This window comes from Geotrypetes seraphini, chromosome 11 (assembly GCF_902459505.1).
Source record: "Geotrypetes seraphini chromosome 11, aGeoSer1.1, whole genome shotgun sequence".
In the NCBI taxonomy this organism is placed as follows: Eukaryota; Metazoa; Chordata; class Amphibia; order Gymnophiona; family Dermophiidae; genus Geotrypetes; species Geotrypetes seraphini.
The window spans coordinates 9,129,118-9,155,955 of record NC_047094.1 but is presented as its reverse complement, the minus strand read 5'-3'; the positions used below and the strand labels follow the sequence as shown (position 1 = coordinate 9,155,955).

Sequence of the window (26,838 nt, the reverse complement as noted above, 5' to 3'; positions counted from 1 at the left end):
TTCCACAAACTTGCGAGTAAAGGAGAAGACTCGTATGCCTTTTTACTAGAAATAAGATTATCGAGGTAAGGTCCTATAATAATCCCATGGATGAATATTGACTAGATATTTTTTTTCATGTATACAATTATAAAAATTATTCCCATTCTGACTTTTATATTTTTTATATTGTAATTTTCAGATTTATCCTTCAACAATATTGAGATTATTGAAGGTCTGGATTCCCTGGTTAATTTAGAGGACCTGAGTTTATACAGCAACAGAATCTCTCAGATTGAAAATATGACTGCTCTGAAAAAGCTGCAGGTCTTATCGTTAGGAAACAATAATCTAACATCTTTAAATGGTGTAAGAACCTGGTTTTATCAGTGTTTCTGTACCTTAAGAACTTCTGTTGGTCTCATCATTATCTGATCAAATTCTCTTTGAGGCTTGGCAACCATGGTAGCAAGTTGTGGAGCAGTTGGGGGGAGTCAGATGGCCTAAGTTAAGGGTTTTGGTAATTTCTCTCGTCAGGAGACTGAATCAACAATTCATTAGAATAAGCAGCTTGGAGATTTTTTTGAACACCTTAGACCAGAGGTGTCCAACCTGCGGCCCCATGAAGTATTTTGTGCAGCCCCGGTCGAGAGCGATGCAGTGTTTTCCTCTGCTGCCCCCGGGTGTTTACCGTCTTGCTGGCTCCCTCCTCTGTCTTGCTGCAGCGTTTGTGCATTTGTGCAGCCCCAGAAACATTTTTTCTGGCCAATGCGGCCCAGGGAAGCCAAAAGGTTGGACACCCCTGCCTTAGACCCTGTTGGATGAGTGTAGGAGCTTATAAAGCACTCACTGTAATTTTTCTTTTTGAGAAACTAACACCCTCCTTTACTAATGTGTGGTGCAGGTTTTAATGCCGACAGCGGCGGTAAGTGCTCTGATGCTTATAGGAATTCTATGAGCGTTGGAGAAGTTACCGCCGCTGCCAGCGCTAAAACCGATGCTACGTCTTAATAAAGGAGGGAGTAAGGCATTTAAAAAGGGAAGGTTGTAGGCTAGAGAGGTATTGGTTGTAGTCTGGTCATAAACATGAAAAAATTATTATGCAAAAAGTGATAATGAAGTGGGTAATAAGATAAAGAAGTTATTCAGAAACATAGAAACCGAAAAATGAAGGCAGAGAAAGATCTTGTGGCCTATCCAGTCTGTCGATCCTTGTAATATAGAAACATAGAGTATGACGGCAGAAAAGGGCCGACGGCCCAACAAGTCTGCCCACTTAAGAACTCTCCCTCCCTCGAGAATCCATCTATTAAGCATTCCTCTGGAGCGACCCCACCTGTCTGTCCCATCGTCCCTTGAAGTTGAGCGTGTTACTGGCCTCGACTACCTGACGTGGAAGACCATTCCATCGATCAATTACCCTTTCGGTGAAGAAGTATTTCCTAGTGTCCCCATGAAATCTTCCCCCTCTGAGCTCTAGCGGATGCCCTCTTGTCACCATAGGACCTGTAAGAAAAAAGATTTCTTCCTCCACCTCAATGCGGCCCATGATGTATTTGAATATTTCTATCACGTCCCCCCTTTTTCTGCGCTCTTCAAGAGAATATAAGCGCAGCCTGCTCAGACATTCTTCATATGGGAGATCTTTAAGTCCTGAGACCATCCTAGTGGCCATTCTCCATTCTCTTCACGTCCTTTAGATAATGTGGCCTCCAAAACTGTACTCCAGGTGAGGTCTTACCATGGATCTGTATAACGTTAGTATAACTTCAGGCTTTTGGCTGATAAAGCTCCTTCTGATGCAACCCAGCATTTGTCTAGCCTTTGCTGAAGCTTTCTCCACCTGATTGGCAGCTTTCATATCTTCTCGGATGATTACTCCCAAATCCCCTTCTGCTACAGTTCTTGTTAGATTTTCACTATTCAGAGTGTATGTTCTACATGGATTTCCGCTACCAAAGTGCATCACCTTACATTTTTTTGGCATTAAAATTCAGTTGCCAAGTACTGGATCATTGTTCAGTAAATGCAGGTCCTGCTCCATAGTGTCGGGCATAGTTGCGCTGTCTATACGCTTCTCTACCTTTGCCATCCTATGTACTTGTCCAAAGCGTTCTTGAAATCGAATACAGTCTTGATCTCCACCACCTCCAATGGGAGGTCATTCCACAAATTCACCCTCCTTTCCATGCGGAAGTATTTCTTTAGATAGCCTCCAAGTCTGTCCTCTTTCACCTCAGTCCAGAGCTTCCTTTCAAATGAAGGAACTCTGCAACAAGTCACCTGCTCTGGGTGCATTTGTGCCATATAGGTGTCTAAACATCTCTATCATATTTCCCAGCCCTGCATCAGAGGGAAGACTCGACGGTCTGCCTCCTTTTTAAGCCAGAAGCATTGCTAGAGGTAATTACTGAATCCTTGTAGAAATTAAAGCTGGAGCCCCCGGAAACCTCCATACTTCGTTGTTTAGTGAAGGCAGAGGAATTTTAAAGGATGCACAAGACATTTAGTCCTCAAAAGGCAATTTGAGGCCTTGGCCTTGGGTCTAAAGGTAGCGGCTGCAGCTTCTTTTGTTGCACGCACCTGCCATACCAGATTGCCTCAAGCCTCATTGGTGGTGGATGATGCACATCCCCAGCAACTAATTACAGGAGTGGATTATGTAGCAGATGCTCCATATGATATTTTTGGAGTATAAGCAAGGTTTCTGCTTATTCATTCTCTGTCCGTAGAATGCTCTGGATCAGACAATGGGTGGGAGATTCAGCTTCCAAGGCCACTTTAAGCAGGCTACTATTCAAGAGCCAAATGCTCTTTGGAAAAGGACAGGACGATCTTATGGCCAGTGTGGTAGATCATTGTCTGAAGTCATTGCAGATGTTAGACCACGGGCCCCTGGGGGGACAGATCGTATTTCCTTTTGGAGTCCTCAATGATTTCCTCAATCCTTGGAGGGGTCCTCTGCCCATAGATCTTTTCAAGGATCTCGGCAGAGGTTTGGAGACTCAAGGAGAGCTCAGACCTCTAGTGCATGCCCCGCAGCAGCCTCCAAGAAGTCCCAATGGTGCCAGTTCAGTAACCAAACCCCCTCAGATTGAAGGAAGGTTGTCGGCTTATTGGAAGGCTTGGGTGAGGTTTTTTTTGGACCACTATATAGACATTTGAGAGGGATACAAGCTCAAATCCTTTTGGCTTCTACTTGACTTATTTGTAGACTTTCTGTCTGCTTGGCCAGAGAAAGCAGTCAGGGTCCAAGCAACAGTGAAACAGCTTCTGGATATTCAGGCTGTAGAACCTATACCAGCCGAAGTATCAGGCTTGGGCACCTACTCCATATATTTCAGTGTGCTCAAGAAAGACTTGGATGACCAATCCTGGATCTGAAGTTGGTCATTGCAGCACTGAAGATGTCCAGATTCCGGATGGGGACCATGCATTCGGTTATAGCTACAGTAGCACCTGGGGAATTTCCGGCCTCTCCAGATTTGCCAGAGACATACTTACATATGCCCATATTTCCGGCTCACAGGAAGTTCCTGAGATTCCATATACTGGAAAGACATTTCCAGTTCTCAGTGCTCCCATTTAGTCTGGCAACAGCGAGAATTTGTGGGAGCCAGTCAAGAAGCCGCTTAGTGCCGAGCAGCAGCGTCAAAGCGCGCTGCTGCTCGGTGCAGCTCAGCGGCTAAAGAAACCTGATCTCGTGGCAGCCACCACTGACTGGGTTAGCAGCGGGGCAGGAGCATGGAAAGCTCGCTCCTGCCCGCTCCACCTCTGGACCACCAGGGATCGGCAGAGGAGGTACAAGGACAGGGCAGGGAGGGGGGACAGGGTGCAGAGCCTGGTGGCGGCTTGCAGTAATTCTGGGAGTGGGGTGCTGGCCCGAATATAAACTGGGACCCAAATCTCGCTTTATATTCGAGTATATATGGTACTCCTTGGGTTTTGGCCAGGTACTAGGGACCTGGATTGGCCACTGTGAGAACGGGCTGCTGGGCTTGATGGACCATTGGTCTGGCCCAATAAGGCTATTCTTATGTTCTTAACTGAGCTTGGTGACAGGCCCTTGTATTATACTAATGTTTCCTTCTTTACTATATTAGACCCAAGTGAATCTTTTGCACCAGTTAGGAATTTTATTTAGTTTCTAGTTCTTTAATTTTGATTTTTTTTTTTTCTGAAGGGGGATAGAGAGAGATGAGAAGGTGGGAGGGAAGAAAGCTGTAATCTTTTGCATTCCAGTGCTTTGGAAATCCATATTCTTAAATCTCCAATACAGCTGGTCTACCTTCGGAGCTTCAAGGATCTCCGGACTCTGAGTCTGGCTGGCAACCCTATCAGTGAAAACGAGGACTACAAGATGTTAGTTGCTGCACACCTTCCAGATTTGGTGTACTTAGACTTCAGAATGCTGGATGAAACCACAGTAAGTATATTTATGAGTATATTTTTATCAACTTGCTGAAATGTCATCGGTCTGAGTATCTGCAGCACCATAGCCCCCAGCAGCAGTAGCAGCCACAATTCTAATCTCAGCACAATCAGCCCATGCCACACACAAGATGAGCATTGGATAGACAAATTGATGGTCCTGGGATAGATCAGTGTGACAGTGGACCCGAAGGGAGTTTTTGCTGCTAGAGAGGAAGCGTGTTTGGGAGGAATGACTGTCATTGTGCCAGGATCTGCACTGAGGTAAAGGGTCCTCCAATCTTGATCCCAGTGAGTGCACAGAGTGAAAAGTTGCCATTTCTAGCTGATTGTGCTTAGGGTTCTGGGTCTGTAGGGAGTTTTTCCCTAGAGCCCTGAATATGTATACCCTAGAGGAAAGGAGAGACAGGGGAGATATGATTCAGACGTTCAAATACTTGAAGGGTATTAACGTAGAACAAAATCTTTTCCAGAGAAAGGAAAATGGTAAAACCAGAGGATATAATATGAGGTTGAGGGGTGGTAGATTCAAAGGCAATGTTAGGAAATTCTACTTTACGGAGAGGGTGGTGGATGCCTGGAATGCGCTCCCAAGAGAGGTGGTGGAGAAGAAAACTGTGATTGAGTTCAAAGAAGCATGGGATGAACACAGAAGATTTAGAATCAGAAAATAATATTAAATATTGAACTAGGCCAGTTACTGGGCAGACTTGCACGGTCTGTGTCTGTGTATGGCCGTTTGGTGGAGGATGGGCAGGGGAGGGCTTCAATGGCTGGGAGGGTGTAGATGGGCTGGAGTAAGTCTTAACAGAGATTTCGGCAGTTGGAACCCAAGCACAGTACCGGGTAAAGCTTTGGATTCTTGCCCAGAAATAGCTAAGAAGAAAAAATAAAAAAAATAAAAAATTTAAATTGAATCAGGTTGGGCAGACTAGATGGACCATTTGGGTCTTTATCTGCCGTCATCTACTATGTTACTATGTTAGAGTTTGTACTCCTCATGCACCAGGTCTTTTGCTGCAAAAGGGGCTTGGTGGTAGAGCTGAGTGCCCCATCTTTGGATTTGCAACCCTGTGAAGTCCTTTCAGCCTGAAGAGGCCTAGGCTGGCAATGGAAGAGGATCTGAATGATTCTGGTTCTCTGACTCCCTTATATAACTCAGGGAGCAGAGGCAGCTTTGGAAGCATGATTGCAGGGACCAACACCAGCCTTCAGAACTTAAGAACAGCAATCCAGCTTCAGTAAGTGAGGAGAAGGAGTGATACTAATGGTGGAGACTAGCAGAAGGAAAAGAAGGAGACTAATTGACTGGTAAGGAGAGAGAGACTGCTGAGGACTGAGTGGATGTTGGGCAGGGAAGAGAGAGAGAGATAGTGACGGCCTGGAAGGGAAGAGAAAGAGTGATTGGGGAGAGAGAGAGATAGTGATGGGGACTGGTTGGGGGGTGGAGGGGGAGAGAGACCTGAAGAGACAGGAAGGGAGATGGAGGGCTAGCAAGGCAGGCTTGGTGTTGAGAGGTGTCTGAGAAGAATGGTGAGGAGGAACAGGGGATCCTTGAACTTTTTGGAGATTAATAACAAGTCCACACAATCAAAAAGATTGGAAACCTCTCCTCTAGAGCTTACAGTTTCTACTGTACTTTTAGCACAACTTGTAATTGGTAAACCTTTGTGTTTCTCTATTTAAGTGCAGCATGATATATCAAAATTTTTTTATATTTTATTTTTTTTGTTTTATAATTCTTTATTCATTTTCGTATGTTACAACAAGTGTATCAAATAAACTAATATAAAACTTAAAGAAATTCTGGAAATCAATTTGGCCTCAAATTAATAGGATGTTAGAAAACCCGGTAGCCTTGACATATGATACTATTTTATTTGGAACAACTATGAGAGCAAGAAGTCAAATTTCGTCAAGTAACAACAAACTTTTGTTTATTTTAACTGGAATAGCAATACAACAAATAACATACAATTGGAAAAAATATGACAGGTTAAATTACAATTTCTGGTGGAATTCTGTATGTCATATATACAAAATGGAACTCACCATTGCAACGCAAAAAGGTTATGTGAGTAAATTTCAGAAAGTCTGGGGGACCGTTAACAGATTTTTGTAATGAATGATTAACTTTTCTCATGATAAGATATTTGATTAGAGGGGAAAAGGGGTGGGATTTTATTTCTGATTATTACATAATATATCAATATTTGAATGAATTCACAATAAAGATGATTTTATGTATTATTGAATTGGGAGGGAGGGAGGGATGGGGGATTATTATATTCAATAAGAATGATATAAATTTATATTTCTTACATAATACTTTAACATTATAGAATACTAATTTTCTAATGAAATGTTAAATTTGATGTTAATATGTGAGTTAATCAAGTGTGTATCTTTATCATAATTGAAAAAAATGTTAACCTTTAATTTCCAGAAAGAAATTGCAGCTGAAAAGTATCAGGATAGCATCGATGACATAAAGCGTAATGAAAGAATGCTCCAGATTAAACTAGAGAAAGAACTTGAAAAGAAGAGAGAATTGGAGGCACATAAGGTACAGGGACAGAGAAATGTTTCTGGTCAGTGCAGACCCAGATTTCTTCTTTCTTCACTGATAGATGGGAGAAAAAGGACACTTGCAGTTAGCTAAGTATTTTACACGAGGCTCACTTAATGCAGAGCTTTTGGGAAATACCCAAAAGGCTCAAGAAATTCATATGTATTTGGTGGCATGTTCAGGTGAATATTGGTGCATGTACTTTATCTCCCAGATTCTTCGTATAGGTGGTGCCCAAATTTGCACGCACCACGCAGATCAAAGATGCGTCCACAAATTGATTAGCTAACAAGATACTAGCTAGCAGTAAATTGATGGTAATGATTAATTATTAGTTAATTGGCACTAATTAGATTTTGCATGTGCATCTTCACTCTGTTCTCTAACGCTGCACGCCTGAAACCCCTAGAGTGCAATTCAAAAGGGGGCATTCCAGAGAGTTGTGCATGGAGTTACAGAATATTGCCATTCCCACGCCCAAATGCCAAGAGCTAGTTGCCCCTATAATTATTCACCTACAGCGTGTTTAACCAATGATATTACTAGGAAAAACTGGGGCTCTTTTCCCTGGAAAAGCGGAGGCTTAGAGGGGACATGATAGAGACTTACAAGATCATGAAGGGCATGGAGAAAGTGGAGAGGGACAGAAAGAGAGAGAGAAAGGGAGAGAGAGAGAGAAAGAGAGAGAGATAGAGAAAGATTGAAGAAACTGAGGCTCTTTTCCCTGGAAAAGCGGAGGCTTAGAGGGGACATGATAGAGACTTACAAGATCATGAAGGGCATAGAGAAAGTGGAGAGAGACAGATTCTTCAAACCTTCAAAGACTACAAGAACGAAAGGGCATTTGGATAAATTAAAAGGGGACAGATTCAGAACCAATGCTAGGAAGTTCTTCTTCACCCAGAGGTGGTGGACATCTGGAATGCACTTCTAGAGGGCGTGGTAGGACAGAGTACGGTATTAGGTTTCAAGAAAGGATTAGATGTTTTCCTGGAGGAAAAGGGGATTGAAGGGTATAGATAGAGGATTTATATGCAGTTCCTGGACCTGACGGGCCGCCGCGTGAGTGGGCTGCTGGGCATGATGGACCTCTGGTCTGACCCAGCAGAGGCACTGCTTATGTTCTTATGGGAGTGGCTCAATAGTTCATACAATACAAAGATAATCCTTTTAGATCATCCCTTAATATATATGTACTGTACATGCATTTGTTAAAAAATGGATGCCCCGGGGAATGCCTACATGCCACTGTGGTGTTTTTCTTCACATACATTCTTGCATTCATATACAGTATTTCTCTTGTGTGATTTTATAATAGCCATTTTTCATCTATAAAACACAATTTATAAATTTAGCCCCATAGAGTACCACTGTTTATATTGCTTAAAAAAAATCTGCAGGAAAAACATTGAAGTTTTTGCAGGGGCAATAAGCAAATCATATCTATGTGCATAACTTTGCATTGATCACTGGTGCAAATCTCACGAGGAAGAAATAACCACAAAGGGATAGTTGTCTTAGTGGGACTCAAAATATCTTACATAGAAATGGAGAAAATGAAGGCACATAAAGAACCTATGATCTGCGAGTCTACCCATCTATACCATCACTCTCCCTTTCTCTCTCAGAGATCCTCTGTGCTTGCCCCAAGCTTTCTTGAATTCAAATACCATCTTCGTTTGCATCACCTCCATCTGAAGGCCATTCCATACATCCACCTTACAATGCATAGAGAATTTCTGAGTTTGTAATATTACCTAAAATCAAGTAGATATAAAAGATGTGACACATCCGGGTCCACTCAAGGGGCTAACAGAACAGGGACATGCATACCTATAACAATTCTTTTTCCCTTCGGAAAGTTAAATCAGGGGATTTGGGAAGGAGGGAGTGGACCAGACACAAGGTGAAGGAGAAGGCAGAAGAAATACCAAACAGAGAACAAATCTAAGGCAAATGCCAAGGCAGGCAGGATAGTTTCACTAGTTATAGACTAGCCAAAGTCGGCTACCAGAGGTCAACAGCGAACAAGGTTCTCAGAGCTCCAGTAGCGACCTATTTGAGAATAGAGAGGGCTGGGAATTCAGAACATATTTTATGCATTTATTTGCTACTGAAAGTTTACAATTTATTTCTATTTGATATACTGCTTTTCCGCCAATGTTATCTAAGCAGTGTACAATCCATGATAAATAAAAAAAAGAACTCCAGTTGATGATAGGACAGCACATTCAAACATTCCAATTAGGTATTCATATGTGTAGGGAACCAATCCATGGAAGCCGTCTAAAAGGACCTAAACCCAAGGAATGTAGTCCGCCTAAAGTTAATTAATTTAATTGAGCAGTAGGCTTAATAAGTGCCTAATTGGCAATCAACACTTCACAATCAGACTTAATTGAAAGTTAGCTACCTAACTCGAAAAACATGTGGTTTGTTTTTTTTAATGTCTTTATTTTATAACTACAGCAAGTGTACAATATATATCAAACCAATATATTACAATAACACTTGAAAATCTACAATATCATACCACAAGAAGATTTAACCCCCACCCCCCTCCCAAATATATATTATATCTCATGAAAATAATCTTATGTCTTTTATATCAATATTCTTAATATAAAACCAAGAATCCCCCCCTCCCAAATCCACACGTATATTAACACGATTCTATGAAAAGTAGGCGCCTAGCCCAAAGCGCCCTCGGTACGTAACTTTAGGCATAGAAAACCCTGGCATAAATTGGGGACGCCTAAATGTTAGGATGCTGAGCGCCACCTAAGCATGATTCTATAATGGGCACCTAATCTCCTGGGCTCTTTGGGGAGGAAATACTCTGCAGAATAGCACTTGGTCGCTCTTCAATGAAAGCTTTCGACAAAGTATTCAAAGGCAAATGAAGATCAGACTTGCCATGCCCTCATTTTCTCAGTAGTCGGTTATGGATGTGAAAGCTGGACACCACAAAAACAAGACAGAAAAAAGATTGCCTCATTTGAGCTTTGGTGCTGGAGAAGGATTTTAGAACCCCACAATAAATGGCTATACTGATGACTGGACTCAATAATATCATAGCAAGAAGAAATTATTCCAGTCTTATATTAATCTCCAGATTCATGAGGAGAAATTATGATCCTCGATCCTCAGAGGGTCAAATTACCCAATGGTTCCAATGAGCGGAAGCTCACAGAACCCGATCTTCACAGGATCCAAATATATCCTTTTTTTTATCTTTTATCCATATATATAAATTATAAAAAAGCTCTTAACATCAAGGAGCAAAGATGGATTTATGAATTAAATGCTTTATCTCCTAACGGATTGAATGAAGAAATTGGCTGGATGTCTTTAATATGAATCAATTGACGTTTCATACATATTCTGTCTCTTCCGATCAGACACATGGCGTGTCTTTTGCTGAGTTAGCATTTTCAGGGTTTAAATACCGGAACTGACATCAGACGCTCCCGACCGGCATGAAATTCACTCGAATGGAGCGATTTCTACGAGAGTCTATAGGTCTTGACTATATTACATTCATATATAAGAGTTCTTATGAAATATAATCATAAGAGTTCTGGAGTAATGTTTGATATTCAAATGTTTTACAGATATAATAGGGAGCCTCGACCCTGAGGAAAGCGTGTGAAACATGGAGGCGCTCCCCTTTAAAAACTAGATAAAAGCTAAGTAAAAAACTATTTATATCAACACTCTATGGATAAAAGATTTAAAAAAAGGATATATTTGGATCCTGTGAAGATCGGGTGCTGTGAGCTTCCGCTCATTGGAACCATTGGGTGATTTGACCCTCTGAGGATCGAGGATCATAATTTCTCCTCATGAATCTGGACTTCAGAAGAAGTAACAAATCGATTCATGACGAAGTTACGACTGTCTTATTTTGGTCACACCATCAGAAGAGAGAGATCACTGGAGAAGGACATCGTGTTTGGGAAGGTCGAAGGAACCGGAACAACAAGTTTTATAGAATCAGGGCCTCAGTTAGCACTGAGCAATTGCTAGAATCACCCTTCAAAACGTAAAATCGATTCCTCTTGCCCCTCCTGCATGACCTTGGCATTGGTTATGTGTCATTATCTGCCCAGTTCTCACACTTGGCATGCCATAGGATTCTATTCAGAAAAAGTACCTGTAGGCAAAGATATCTATTATTATCTGTGTTTAATAAAAGAGAAGTACAATGAAAAGCTGTCACCATTATTCATATCTGACAGTAGATCTACTGTATGTTTTCTGCTGTGTCACAGTGTTTAAACTATTTTTTCTTTTGAAAGGTGGCATTCGTTGAGTACCTGAACGGCTCTTTCTTTTTTGAGAGTATGTATACAGAAGATGTTGAAGGCAGAAGATTAGCATTCATGCCTGGAGTGGCCGACATGCTCGAAGAATATCCTTTTCTGTGAGCCCAGGATATAAAAATGCTAATGACATCAGACCCGTGAACCACTGACAACTTTTAAATATTGTTTTATTCTCATTGATAGACTATGGGCTCCTTTTACTAAGCAGCGCTAACGGTTTAACGCACGTAATAGTGCGTGCCAAACCGCGGGATGTGCTAGCCGCTTCCGCCTCCTCTTGAGCAGGCAGTAGTTTTTGGCCAGCGCGGGGGTTAGCGCGTGATGAAAATTTGTGCGCGTTAACCCCGCTAGCGTGGCTTAGTAAAAGGAGCCCTATATGTCTGCCACCTTCCTGGACAGCTATTCAAAGTTGTTCACAATTCACAACCATAATTAAAACTCTAGTCAAGGTCCTCCTGGGTCAGGGGTGCTCTGGACCAAATAATCCTCAGGGAGAGATTGAAGAGGGGTATGGGAAAGGGGTCAAGGGTTGGGAATCCTGCCAGCTTTTTCTTTGGTTTTTTTTAATGTCCTCCAATTCACACACTGACAGGAAGGGAGATGCTTTACTGACAATGTAGAGAACTGCTTCATATTATTGCCATGGTTTGGACTGTTTTTTAATCAAGTTTCAAGTTTAATAAATTTTGATTGTATGCAATATCCAGTATTTCAATGCGTATTACATAATTCTAATATACAATAAAAACCAGGGATGACAAATACAAATAAGACATAAGTTTCCAAGTTTATTAGTTTTTAATATCCCGATCATAAAATGAATATCTGACCGGTTTACAATTATGAATAAAGAAAATTAAAAAAAACAAAACAAAACATAATTTAATATAGAATAGAGAGAAATAAAAAAGAGTGTAAAAGAGTAGATAGAGTGAACAAGTATGACATTTACAGACAAACTAGAAAGTGAGGAAAGATGGGGAGGTGGGAAAAAGTTACATAATTAAAGAAGAAAAAAGGATATAGAGGGGAAGGGGATGACACATAAGGGGTGGGGGCATAATAAAGAAGAAGGTGGACTGTTTCAAAAAAAAAAAAAAAAAAAAAGATGATTTTAAGATTAGGGAACAAATAGGTAAAGGGTAGAAATACAATTTATACAATTTATAAAAGAAAAAGAAAAAAAAACCCAAAAAAACTAAAGAACATTTAAGGTTTGCACACAAGGATAGGGTCATTTGAGAGAGAATATAAAAAGAATTGATTGGAAAGGCATTAATTTTGAGAAAAAAAAAAATAAAAAATAGATAAATAAAAAAAAATTAGGTAATATTGAAAAAGAGTGATCAGTTTAAGTTTAGAAGGCCTTTAGCATGAGAAAAATAAGAAGACTAAGATTAATAATAATGACCTTTTAAAAGAAGAGAAAAGTAAGAAGATTAGATTATAAAAGCACTTATAATTTCCATATTGATATCCTGTTCATTTAATTCTTTGAGGACTAGGTACAGCGTATATTGGAATGTTCTATCTATGTATTGAATGCATCTTTATAAAGAATGCTTTTCAAGCCGCGTTTGAATTTGTCTAAGGATGATTCGTTACGTAACTAGATTGATAAATTATTCCACTGTTGGGGTTCTTGTACTGAAAACATAGTTGCTCTTCTAGTCCCGATTATTTTCAAAGAGTGTCAGTGCACACTCTGTATTCAGAGCCATTTTAACTGTGGAATGAGTAGTGACACTTCATGTTAGTGCTTTTGGAATTCCTCTTACCTGTAGCCCGTTCTGAGGTCGTTGGGGAAAACGGGATAGAAAACAAATTATTATTATTATTTTTTTTTATTCTTTATTCATTTTAAATCATGCAAGTGTACAGAAATACATCCATTATAATTTCAATATAACTTGAATTAATATAATTTATATTATAATTTGAATATAATTTGAAAATCTTTATCATGTCATTTAGAACAAAAATATATATCCCCTCCCTCCCTTCTTAAAATAATTTAAACAAAAGCTCAACATAAAATATATTATTAATAATTAAAAAAATATATTGCAAACTACTATTACCACCCCCCAAATTAAATAAATAAATAAATAAGACTCAGATTCTCACACTGATTAAAAATGTTGTCCAAGAAAATCAGCATCAGAATTGCACCTACATATGCGCTTTAGGTTGCTGAACGCCAAAGTAGGCATGGCCAACACCGGATGGGCGTTAGGTGGCCTAAAGCACCTACATAGGCACAATTCACGTGAAGATAGGCGCTAGAAATGTAGGCCCGGAAAACCCTGGCCTACATTTCCTGCACCTATCTTTCATGTTGGCGCAATTCCAAAACCGTCACCAATGTGTGATTGACATGCGGTCAGCGGCTGCTTTTAAGGCGGCCACCATTATCAGTGCCAGCTCAAGAATCTGGCTCCAAGTCTTTACCTATTAACATGGCCAGGGTACATGGTCATGAATTTGATATATTGCCTTTCTGTAGTAAATCAAAGCAGTTTACAGTTATTATTTGTAGGTACTTTTTCTGTCTTTAATGGAAAATCTAGCTTTTGTATCTGGGGCAGTGGAGGGTTACATGTCTTTTGCCCAGAATCACAAGGAACCACAGTGGAAATCGAACCTAGATTCTCAGCCCACTGTTAGGCTATTCTGTGGAAGAGTGCCGTAGTTGTTAAGGCAATGGGATGAAAGCCAGAGAGGCCAGGGTTCAAATTCTACTTCTCCCGCTGATGCTTCCAAGCCTCTTCACCCTCTATTGCAGGGGTAGGGAACTCCGGTCCTCGAGAGCCGTATTCCAGTCGGGTTTTCAGGATTTCCCCAATGAATATGCATTGAAAGCAGTGCATACCGGAGTTCCCTACCACTGCTCTATTGCCTCAGTTTTCAAACTGAATTGTAAACCTTGGGGGGAAGGAACAACCTACTGTACTTGAACATAACTCATCTTGAGCATTGCTTTGGATCATGAGTAAGTGAATTGAAATCCAAGAAAGTAAGACCTAGTAACCTCATCTTGAACTCCTACCAAAAAGATGAGGTAAATCCAAATAAATAAATAGATACAAAAATAGAAAAATAGATGTGCAAAGTGTGAAGAATAACTTATTATCCCTCAGGGTGGTTGTTGTGATGGCCTTCTGCAAGGAAGACATTTTAGGTAAGTCCTATGTGGATGATCAGCTCATAAGAGCAAAATCATACAAGGAGCACAAGGGTTCCACAATGCAGTTGTTTCAGGATTTAGGATGGGTGCTCAACTCATCCAAAAGCAATTTAGAGGTAGAGTACTTGGGAGCCAAGTTTCTTATCCTTCAAGGCAAAGTATTTCTTCCCACGGGAAGAGTGACAAAGCTGCAATGCCAAATTTGAAAGTTTCTCTCCACAAGAAGATTGCTTGGCACTCTCTGCAGGTACTAGGGTGAATCTAGTTTTGTGGGTCTGCTTTCTCACTGGTTACCTCAGTATTAAGATCTGTCCTTGATTTTACCCCTTCCATTACAAGTGAGACAGTTTGTAGAGTAGAGGTTACAGTCAGACGCCCTGCTCAAAGAAAGGACTTTAGAGAGGGCTAAAGTAGATTTTATTGACTATCAAAGCCAGTCTTTCTGATTGGGAGCTCATCGTGTGGGCAGATAGGCTTCAGGGCGCTGGTACTTGGAGAAGTTCAAATGGTCAATCAATCAACTGGAGAATATGTGCCATTCACATGCACCTAGTGCAAAGCAAGACAATTCAAATTTTATTAGACAGTGTGAAATAAGTAGCTTACGTATATCAAGAAACAAGGAGGAATAAGAAGTTACCCTCATGATGACTTAGGTGGAAGAGAATCTGAAAGATCCTCCTTGGCGTCTCATAGGTAGGGTAATTCACAGAAATCAAAAACACATGGGATTAATAGTTTTCATAGCAGGTAATATGGGTCTTCTCAGCAAAGTAAAAACCGGGTCTAGGGAATAATAATAATAATAACTTTATTCTTCTATAGTTTCAAGTTTATTAGGTATCTTGATTAATCGCTTAATCAAACTTCTAAGCGATGTACACATTAAAATTTACATTTGTAGGGGACAATACAATACATACAAATACTTGAACAAGATTAAATTACACTCATAAGAACATAAGAAGTTGCCTCCACTAGGTCAGACCGAGGTCCATCTCGCCCAGCGGTCCGCTCCCGCGGCGGCCCATCAGGTCCGCGACCTGTGAAGTGGTTTCTGCCTACTTCTATAACCTACCTCAAGTTATATCTGTACCCCTCTATCCCCTTATCCTCCAGGAACCTATCCAAGCCCTCCTTGAACCCCTGTACAGAGTTCTGGCCTATCACATTCTCTGGAAGTGCGTTCCATGTGTCCACCACCCTCTGGGTAAAAAAGAACTTCCTAGCATTTGTTCTAAACCTGTCCCCTTTCAATTTCTCCGAGTGACCCCTAGTGCTTGTGGCTCCCCACAGTTTGAAAAATCTGTCCTTATTCACTTTCTCTATGCCCTTAAGGATTTTGATGGTTTCTATCATGTCCCCTCTAAGTCTCCTCTTCTCCAGGGAGAACAGCCCCAGCATTTTTAACCTGTCAGCGTATGAAAAATTTTCCATACCATTTATTAGTTTAGTTGCCCTCCTCTGCACTCCCTCGAGTATCGCCATGTCCTTCTTGAGGTACGGTGACCAGTATTGAACACAGTACTCCAGGTGCGGGCGCACCATTGCGCGATACAGCGGCATGATGACTTCCTTCGTCCTGGTTGTAATACCTTTTTTGATGATGCCCAGCATTCTGTTTGCTTTCTTTGAGGCTGTCACACATTGCGCCGATGGTTTCAGTGATGTGTCGACCATCACCCCCAGGTCCCTTTCAAGGTTACTCACCCCTAGCAGTGTTCCCCCCATTTTGTAGCTGAACATCGGGTTCTTTTTCCCTACATGCATGACCTTGCATTTCTCTACGTTAAAACTCATTTGCCACTTTTTTGCCCAGTCTTCCAGTTTCGTTAGGTCCCTTTGCAGGTCTTCGCAGTCTTCCGTATTTCTAACCCTGCTGCAGAGTTTGGTGTCATCAGCAAATTTGATAACCTCACATTTTGTCCCTGTCTCCAGATCGTTAATAAATATATTGAACAGTAGAGGTCCCAGCACTGACCCCTGTGGAACTCCGCTCGTGACCCATTGCCAGTCTGAGTATTGGCCTTTTACTCCAACCCTCTGCTTCCTGCCTGCCAACCAGTGTTTGATCCATCGGTAGATATCCCCTTGCACCCCGTGGTACCACAGCTTTTTAAGTAGCCGTTCGTGAAGTACCTTGTCGAAGGCTTTTTGGAAGTCAAGGTAAATGATGTCTATGGATTCACCCTTATCCATCTGGCTGTTTAACATATTCTTAACATTAGGTAAGGAGGGATGAAATGCAATTCATTAAAGTAAAGAAGAAACATTAAGGGAAAATACAAGAGGGTAATAAATAAAAAAGATATAATAAAGTAAAGTGGAGTAATAGGATAATAAAATTAGATTGCAAAAGCATCTTTAAAAAGGAAAGTTTTTAAGTTACTTTTAAATTTCCCAAATTCCTTCTCCTCCCTTAAAGAAATAGGGAGGGCATTCCAAGTCTGCGGTGCAGTACATGAAAAAATAAATTGTCGTCTCGTGTTAATAATTTTCAGCGAGGGAATAGACAGTAAGTTTTGTTCGTTAGATCTTAAAATTCTCCTTGCAGAATATGGAATTAATAACTTAAATAAAAATGCGGGGGTCATATTATATAGGGTTTTAAAGATGATTATACATAGTTTGTAAGTTATTCTGTGAATAACTGGAAGCCAGTGAGCATTTTTGAGAAGTGGTGTTACATGGTCAAATTTTTTGGATTTGGTTATTAGTTTAATTGATGCATTTTGTATAATTTGAAGACGTTTTATTTCATGTAAAGCAATTCCTTTAAATAGAGAATTGCAGTAGTCGATTTTAGACATCACCAAAGAGTGAATCAGGATATTAAGTGATTTGGGACATAGAAATTTAGAGAGAGAGCGAATTTTACGTAACTTATAAAAGGTAGTTTTCACCATAGTCAGATGACTTCTAGGCGGTTCACACTGAAGAGAGCTGGATAATCAGTGAATTACATGTACACATTATAATATTGTAAGATTATAAAAGTACGACATGTTATACAAGAGTAGATATAATATATGTTATGCAAGATATACAGGAATAGATATAGTACAATTGTTGGAATTTTTAGTGTAGCTTCTGTTTAGGAGATAAATCTATCGAACAATGCCATTTTGATTTCTTTCCTGAAGGCGCGAAAGTCAGCCTAGCTCCATTAATGTAGTTGCCTAACCAAGACTGCTCTTTACTTGCTTGATACGTGAGAGTTCTAGCTAAGAAGGATTTGTATTTACAGCCAGCGATGCTTGAATAGCCTAGTGGTTAGCTTAGTTAGCTTTAAACCCAAAGATTTATAAAATGACAATTGCACAGAATAGTGTTTCTTTTTTTTTACTTTAATAAAATGATTTCAATATAAAATCATAACTACTCAAGGCTTGTGTGGATGGGATCAGACAGAGTTTGTGGGATGGGACGAGGATCGAGCTTGCTGGGATGGGAACCGAGCTCATGAGGACGGGGTGGGGATGGGGACAAGTAGCCCCTGGCAGGGGGTGTGTGTGTGTACGTGGGGGGGAGTTTAGTGAGCTAAGGGATGGGAGAGGAGGAGAGAGAGATGTGAGCGGTAGCAGGGAAGGGGGAGAGACACTGGGTTCCAGGGAAGCAAGAAGAGACTAGTGAGTGATCAAAAGGCTGGCTCTTGTATTAGTCAATATTCTGTCTTGCTGGCTAGTGACCTCCCCTTTGGTGGACCTGCTAGAAATTACCTAGTGGTCTGGCAACCCTAAGCACTGAGTCACAGGTAGAAGCCTAGCCACCTTTCTGGACAGACTAGATAGGCCATGGTGGTCTTTATATGCCATCATTTACTAATATTAGAAGAATTATATCATGAGGAGCTTGTACCCACTTTGATTCTACTCAGAAGAGTGATTTTTTTTTTGTTTGTTTTATTTCCTTTTTTATTGAACTCCCTCCCTGTGTAATTAAGATCAGAGCTGTCCTATTCCTCTTTTAAATTTGCTTTGTGAACTCACCTTTTCACTCAAGTTTTTGTGGGCCAGACTAGAGCACTGCATTAGTTGGGTCAGCACTTCCTAACTTTTTAATTATATAATTTTAGTGTTATTTTGTATGTGTCGATGATGTATCGTATTGTGGTTCTTTCCTTGTTTGATTTTAGTATTGTAAATTGCTTTGCTTCTAAACTAAACTAAACCTTAAGTTTGTATACCGCATTCTCTCCACAATCGCAGAGCTCGGCACGGTTTAAAGGAGTTGAGATAGAAAGGAACTCCAAAGAAGGGTTAAAGGCCATAGTATAAAGAATGTTTAGAGGGCTTAGTATACCAGAGAGGGAGGAAGTATTACATTTTTGAGAATAGCCAAGTTTTCAGATGTTTACGGAAAAGTTGGAGGGAGCTCAGATTCCAAAGTGGGGAGGTAAGGTTGTTTCAGATCTCAGTGATTCTCAAGGGGAGGGATGTCCCTAGTTTTCCTGCATGGGATATGCCTTTTAATGAGGGGAAGGATAGTTTTAATTTTTGGGTGGATCTGGTGGTATTAGGATTTGAGGAATTCCAAGATAGTGGAATAAAGGGAGGAAGGATGCCATGTAGAAACATAGAGTATGATGGCAGAAAAGGGCCGATGGCCCAACAAGTTTGCCCACTCTGATAACCCACCCCCCTAAGCACTTCATTGAAGTGAACCCACATGTTTATTCCATTTATTCTTAAAAGCGAGCACGTTGTTGGCCTCTACTACCTGAAGTGGAAGATCATTCCAATGATCAACCACCCTTTCGGTGAAGAAATGCTTTCTAATGTCCCCATGAAATCTCCCAACCCTGATTTTTAGTGGATGCCCTCTTGTCGCCGTAGGTCCTGTAAGGAAAAAGATGTCTTCTTCCATCTCCATACAGCCAGTAACATATTTGAACGTCTCTATCCTGTCTCCCCTCTCTCTGCGTTCCTCGAGAGAGTATAGCTTCAACCTACCTAGACGTTCTTCATATGGGAGATCCTTGAGTCCTGAGACCATCCTAGTGGCCAATCTCTGAACCGACTCTATTCTCAGCACATCCTTTTGATAATGTGGCCTCCAAAATTGAACACAGTATTCCAGAAGTAGTGTCACCATGGACCTGTAAAGCGGCATTACCACTTCGGGCTTTCGGCTGACGAAACTTCTCCGGATGCAACCCAGTATTTGTCTAGCCTTGGATGAAGCTTTCTCCACTTGATTGGCAGCCTTCATATCTTCACTAATGATTACTCCCAGGTCCCGTTCTGTAACAGTTCTAGTTAAGATCTCACCGTTCAGAGTGTAGGTTCTGCAAGGGTTTCCGTTACCAAGGTGCATAACTTTACACCTCTTGGCATTAAAGCTCAGCTGCCAAATAGTAGACCATTTCTCCAGTAAAAGTAGGATCTTGAAAGTTAGGCAGGCACATTTAAAGTGGACCCTGGAGATTACTGGAAGCCAGTGAAGCTTGGACAGGAGTGGTGAGACATGGTCAAATTTACTTTTTGCGAAGATAAGCTTAGCCGCGGTATTCTGAATCCGCTGAAATCTTTGAAAGTTTTTCTTTGTTAGGCTTAAGTAGATAGAGTTGCAATAGTCCAGTCTGGAAAGGATGATGGATTGTACAAGGACAGCAAAGTGTTTTTGATGGAAGCAGGATCTCACTTTCCTCAGCATGTGAAGGCTGAAAAAGCATTTTTTTTCCAAGGAATTGAGGTGGTCATTGAAGGACAATGTAGAGTCAATGGTGATGCCCAGAACTTTGCTTGAGAACTCAAGCTGCAGTGTGGAGCCAGAGGACAGTGGGATAAAGGTGGGTAGTTGGTCTAATTTTGGGCCGAGCCAAAGTAGTTTTGTTTTGGACTCGTTCAGTTTCATTTGTACGGTGAGGGCCCAGGATTGGAGGTTTGTTATACATGAGGATATGTTCTCAGAGAGGTTAGTGAGGTTCGAGTCGGCCTCGAGGAGGACAAGGATGTCATCAGCATAAGTGTAAAGTGTTTCTAGGGGGGATAGATGGAGGAGTTTCAGGGAGGACATATAGATGTTGAAAAGAATAGGAGCTTCTACCCACTGGAAGGCAATATATTAAGAAACAAATAACCATAAACATGAACCCATATAAGTATCTATTTTATGAGCCAAACCTGTTATATTTCAGCTCTGGTTCACTGTAGTCAACTTTCTGTTCAAACTTCCACAAATGAGGATCCTTGACACTGTCTCCACCTACAAGACCACGTGTACAAAAATTTGCCAAAGTATATTTGAATTTGGTATTAATCACCATGAAAAGCGAGAAGCTGAAATCATGATTTTCAATGAATGCCTTCAGGAAGCAATTGATGAAAATCAACAACTTGGTGTGCAAAAAATCCGAAAGATTGAAGAAAAAACTAATGAGGTAACAGATGAAGTGTATTTATGTAGTCAAATTATGGGGGTCTTTTACTAAGGCGCGTAGAATATAATGAGCGCGTTAGCATTTAGCATGTGCTAGATCGGCCAGTGTGCCTTAGTAAAAGACCCCCTACGCTTCTAAGTAAAATTACTCTTAAAAAGAGATAGAATAATAAAGCAAGCAAATAAAGCTATCAGCCTTTCTAAATGTACTCACGAGAGGCATTGGAAATCTGGACTTTCAGGGCTGTATAAAATAATGCCTTGGGTTGATGATCTGCTATTGAAGTTTGTGTAGAAGGCGGTTAAGTACAGGACCCCACACGTACGTGTTTCGGCCCTAAGGCCTGCCTCAGGGGTCTTATATTGAAACAGACGGTGGTGACTTTGAACTGAACTGTTTCAATATAAGACCCCTGAGGCAGGCCTTAGGGCCGAAACACGTACGTGTCGGGTCTTGCATATGAATAAAAAGATTGAGCACCACAGGTCACCTCTTTTGTTTTTCTGTTTTCTACCTTGAGGAGGTAGAATCTCCTGTTGGGGTGTAAAGAAGGTGGTTAAGTGACTTGTTCAGTGAGTGGTGGAAATGAGGACTCAGCTAGAAGTCATCACATTTGTATCTGTGTGCAATGCTGTCACTGTTGCCACTGTGTCCCAGGAAGCCCTGTTTTTCAAACTGGAATGATCTCACCATATCTTACTGTATGAGATAAGATATTTGCATTCTAAACTTTTAAGCAAAATTTTGAATTTGAATTGAATAGATAGTAGATAGTTATATCAAAAATCTAGAAATATTGCTCAGTCATTGACTATATTGATGCCTTAATGCAGGGATTTCAAAGTCCCTCCTTGAGGGCCGCAATCCAGTCAGGTTTTCAAGATTTCCCCAATGAATATGCATTGAAAGCAGTGCATGCACATAGATCTCATGCATATTCATTGGGGAAATCCTGAAAACCCAACTGGATTGCGGCCCTCAAGGAGGGACTTTGAGATCCCTAGTCTAGATCAGGGGTGGACAACTCCGGTCCTCGAGAGCCAGAATCCAGTCGGGTTTTCAGGATTTCCCCAATGAATATGCATTGAAAGCAGTGCATGCACATAGATCTCATGCAGATTCATTGGGGAAATCCTGAAAACCCGACTGGATTGCGGCCCTCAAGGAGGGACTTTGAGATCCCTAGTCTAGATCAGGGGTGGACAACTCCGGTCCTCGAGAGCCAGAATCCAGTCGGGTTTTCAGGATTTCCCCAATGAATATGCATTGAAAGCAGTGCATGCACATAGATCTCATGCAGATTCATTGGGGAAATCCTGAAAACCCGACTGGATTGCGGCCCTCAAGGAGGGACTTTGAGATCCCTAGTCTAGATCAGGGGTGGACAACTCCGGTCCTCGAGGGCCAGAATCCAGTCGGGTTTTCAGGATTTCCCCAATGAATATGCATTGAAAGCAGTGCATGCACATAGATCTCATGCAGATTCATTGGGGAAATCCTGAAAACCCGACTGGATTGCGGCCCTCAAGGAGGGACTTTGAGACCTCTGCCTTAATGCACCTGGGCCCTGAGAATCCTGTTAGAGAGGTTATGGTAACTTTCTTGTAATCCAAAATGATTTGTTTGTACTTCAATCTAAATATCACCAGTATAATTACAATTACTCGGCCTCTGTCGTGGAAGAGTAGCCTGATGGTTAGAGCAGCTGCCTCAACACCCTGAGGTTGTGAGTTTAATTCCCAGTGCATTTCCTTGTGACTCTGGGCAAGTCACTTAACATTTCATTGCCCTATGTAAACCACTTTGATTGTGTAAACCACACAGAAAAAGAAGTCCCTTACCCTTTACTGTGAATTAAATTAGCTAGTGGTGGTAATACCACAATTCAGTGGAAAAGTGGGTGTAGAAGAATCCCCAACAGGAACATGAAACTTTCATTGTGGCATTAAACTCTTCCTTTTTGTTCTTCAATGTCCAGCTGTTCATTGAGGTGCAGACCATCAGCGACAATGAAATCCTTGTTGCTAAAATAGAACAGTACAACATCGATGTCGCACAGATGAAGGAGATGCTGATGACTCTGGAAATACAGCTGGTTGACCAGTTGGAGGTAAGGCAGGAAGGTATTAGATGAAAGAAAAGCAAGATGTTCATCAGACCGTTGGCCGTTTAGGAGGGAGGAATAGGTCAAGGTAAGACGCTATGACGAAAGTTGAAAGCTATATGACACGTCCAGTCTTATTTGGAGGATTTTATTTAAAATATTTATAACCCACTTTATACCGAAGCGGCTCACAGTGAACATACATACTATAAAAGGACATAACATGTCTCCAATAATATAAATCACAATAAAATGATAAAATAGAACAGGAATTAAGAAGGGATAAAGCACTACAGATTGTCCTGCAGATATTATCCCCCAAATGTAAACATGGATCCTAGATTTCGCCCCAAATAATTCATTAGTGGGCTCCAGTGAGTTAATTGGCACTTGTGATTTGGGTGCTATTCTGTAACAACGGGTGCCTAAATTGGATCATGTGTAACTCAGACAGGGGTGTGGCTATGGGAGGGGCATGGGTGGAAGTGTGGGGGACACACCAGGATTTACACCCGGTTTTAGCTAGCATAGGTCCTCGCATCCAAAGTTACGGGTAGAATGGGGTGCTCAGCACTATTCCACAAAGAGCGCCCCTCTGAAGGGACACCACCTTATTTCATTTTTTTATACTTGGCTCACTTCTGATATTGTATTTGAGGAGAGTGTGGTGCAGTGGTTAGAGCTACAGCCTCAGCACCCTGAAGTTGTGGGTTCAAACCCACGCTGCTCCCTATGACCCTGGGCAAGTCACTTAATCCTCCGCTACCCCAGGTACATTAGATAGATTGTGAGCCCACCAGGACAGACAGGGAAAATGCTTGTAGGAAGTACCTGTATGTAAACTGCTTTGAGTGTGGTTGTATAACTCCAAAAAGGCAGGCTACAAGTCCCAATCCCTTTCCCTGATGTCCTTTTTTTTTTTTATAATTTCTTTATTCATTTTTAAACTTACATCAAGTGTACAGTAAATATCAACCAAATATAATACAACATCACTTGAAAAATTTTCAATATCATACACCAAGAAGATTTAACCCTCACCCCCCTCCCAAATTCATATACAACTAATATATACCACATGAAAATAATATCTTACGACAATCATCTATATATTCTTAATGGAAAAACAAGAAATCCCCCCCTCAAATCCACATGTGTATTAAGATTGGGAAAAGTGTAACTTATTCATTACTATAATTTAATAAAGGTCCCCACACAGCCTTAAATTTATTATAATAACCTTTTTGAACAGCCAACGCTCTTTCCATTTTATACACATGACAAACTGAAGACCACCAAAAACAATAATTCAGTCTTTTACAGTCCTTCCAATTATGTGTTATTTGTTGGATGGCAACTCCTGTTAATATCAATAAAAGCTTGTTATTATTAGCAGATATTTGACATTTAGCTCTCATAGACATGCCAAATAAAATTGTGTCATATGACAATGCTACATGGTTCTCTAAACAAACAATTTATTTGATCCCAAATAGACTCCCAAAAAGCCTTAATGAATGGACAATAAAACAATAAATGATCTAAAGTTCCAGCTTCAAGATGACAATGCCAACATCTATTAGACTTAGAGCAATCCAATTTTTGTAAACGAACAGGGGTCCAGAGTGCTCTATGCAACAGGAAAAACCATGTTTGCCTCATAGAAGCAGACATTGTACACTTCATCCTCCAGGACCAAATATGTGGCCATTGAGACGCACTAATTTGATGCTTAATCTCAATGCTCCAAATATCTCTAAGTCCAGTTTTTGGTTTCTTATTTAAATAGCCAGATAATAATTTATACCACTGTGCGGCCTGGTGACCCAGGAAGTCTGCCTGAAAGCATAAAAAAATCCAAACTAAATTGATTATTAAGAGATTTCCATTCAGGGAACCCTGCCTGAATAGCCTGCTGTCCTAATGCCTGGCAGAAACCCAAAGAGTAGCAACATTCCAGAGCTGAGATTGTGATGTCATAATGCCTCATTCCACCAATGCCTAAGAGCCAACCTCATCTGTGATGTCACAATGGCTTCATTGTTCTATACTTGGTTCACTTCTGATATTGTATTGGAGGAGAATGTGGCCCAGTGGTTAGAGCTACAGCCTCAGCATCCTGAAGTTGTGGGTTCAAACCCACGCTGCTCCCTGTGACCCTGGGCAAGTCACTTTATTGCCTCCCTCCCCTCCATTGTCCCAGGTATATTAGATAGATTGTGAGCCGAGCAGGATAGAGAGGGAAAATGCTTGAAGTACCTGCATGTAAATAATAATAATTATTATTATTATTTTATTTTTATATACCGCCAAAGCCATGATAGTTCGAGGCGGTTTACAACAAGAGGTGCTGGACAATCAGTGAAGTAGTTACAATACAAAGTCATCGAAAATAAGGTACAGGTTGGGAGGAGAGATACACTAGGTTCATAGGTTACCATCGGTTAAACAAATTCGTTTTTATTGATTTTCTAAAATTGAGGTAAGATGAGGAATGGGTGATGATGTTAGCCAGCCAGTTGTTCCATTTACCTGCCTGGGAGGCAAGAGTTCTGTCCAGGAATCTTTTGTAGTGGCAGTCCTTTAACGATGGAAAGGAGAACAAATGAATTCTGCGTGTGGACCTAATGGAACTGTCCAGCTTAAATTGGGAAACCAGATACATAGGGGCCAGACCAAAAATTGATTTATAGCAAAGGCAAAAAAAATTAAACAAAACTCGTGCTTCCAAGGGCAGCCAGTGAAGTTTTTGATAGTAGGGACTGATAGTAGGGATTTTCTCAACCCAAAAATCAGTCGAACCGCTGAATTTTAAGTATGGTTGTAAAACTACAAAAAGGCGGTGTACAAGTTCCAGTCCACTTTCCTCCTTTGAAGCCATCACTCCAGACTTCTGTTTGCCTTATTGTTAAGGATAGCTGCATATTCAAATACTGACTGGCAATCTAAAGACAGCAGGGCCCTTTGTAATGGGTGCATGTGGGTTATGCCATCCCCAGAGTACTTCCATGATGTTTAGCACCTAGAGGTAATCTTAAACTGGAGGCTATTGAGAAGGCCCCTGATCTGAGCTGTCAGCTTCTTGGCCCTCTCTGCCATCAGAAACACTTGCCCCTGCAGCGTGTTAAAACAAATCCAGTCCAATTCCTGTAAGATCTGGACAACATGACCTGTGGCTATCTCGCTGTCATAAGAACATAAGCATTGCCTCCGCTGGGTCAGACCCGAGGTCCATCGCGCCCAGCAGTCCGCTCACGCGGCGGCCCAACAGGTCCAGGACCTGCACAGTACTCTTCTATCTATACCCTTCTATCCCCTTTGCTAGTAGGAAAATGTCCAATCCTTTCTTAAACCCCAATACCGTACTCTGCCCTATTACGTCCTCTGGAAGCGCATTCCAGGTGTCTACCACACGTTGAGTAAAGAAGAACTTCCTAGCCTTTGTTTTGAATCTGTCCCCTTTCAACTTCTCTGAATGCCCTCTTGTTCTTTTATTTTTCGAAAGTTTGAAGAATCTGTCCCTCTCTACTCTCTCTATGCCCTTCAAGATCTTATAAGTCTCTATCATATCCCCTCTAAGTCTCCTCTTCTCCAGGGAAAAGAGACCCAGTTTCTCCAATCTTTCAGCGTATGAAAGATTTTCCATCCCTTTTATCAGACGTGTCGCCCTCCTCTTAACCCTCTCTAGTAACGCCATGTCTTTCTTAAGGTATGGTGACCAATATTGGACGCAGTACTCCAGATGCGGATGCACCATCGCCCGATACAACGGCAGGATAACTTCTTTCGTTCTGGTAGTAATACCCTTCTTGATTATACCTAGCATTCTATTCGCTCTCTTAGCGGCCGCTGCGCATT

At 41.1% G+C, this 26,838-nt stretch overlaps 1 protein-coding gene across 2 annotated transcripts in view; it reads left to right on the top strand.

The window, feature by feature from the left end:
- DRC3 (dynein regulatory complex subunit 3) overlaps positions 1 to 26,838 on the top strand; it is a 70,307-nt gene that overhangs the window by 23,914 nt on the left and 19,555 nt on the right. For both annotated transcript variants that reach the window (XM_033962830.1, XM_033962829.1), the window contains exons 4-9: positions 182 to 348; positions 4,259 to 4,405; positions 6,857 to 6,976; positions 11,281 to 11,393; positions 20,702 to 20,876; positions 22,855 to 22,986. In XM_033962830.1, coding sequence (XP_033818721.1) covers positions 182 to 348; positions 4,259 to 4,405; positions 6,857 to 6,976; positions 11,281 to 11,393; positions 20,702 to 20,876; positions 22,855 to 22,986 — 854 coding nt within the window. The remainder of the gene's footprint in view (positions 1 to 181; positions 349 to 4,258; positions 4,406 to 6,856; positions 6,977 to 11,280; positions 11,394 to 20,701; positions 20,877 to 22,854; positions 22,987 to 26,838) is intronic.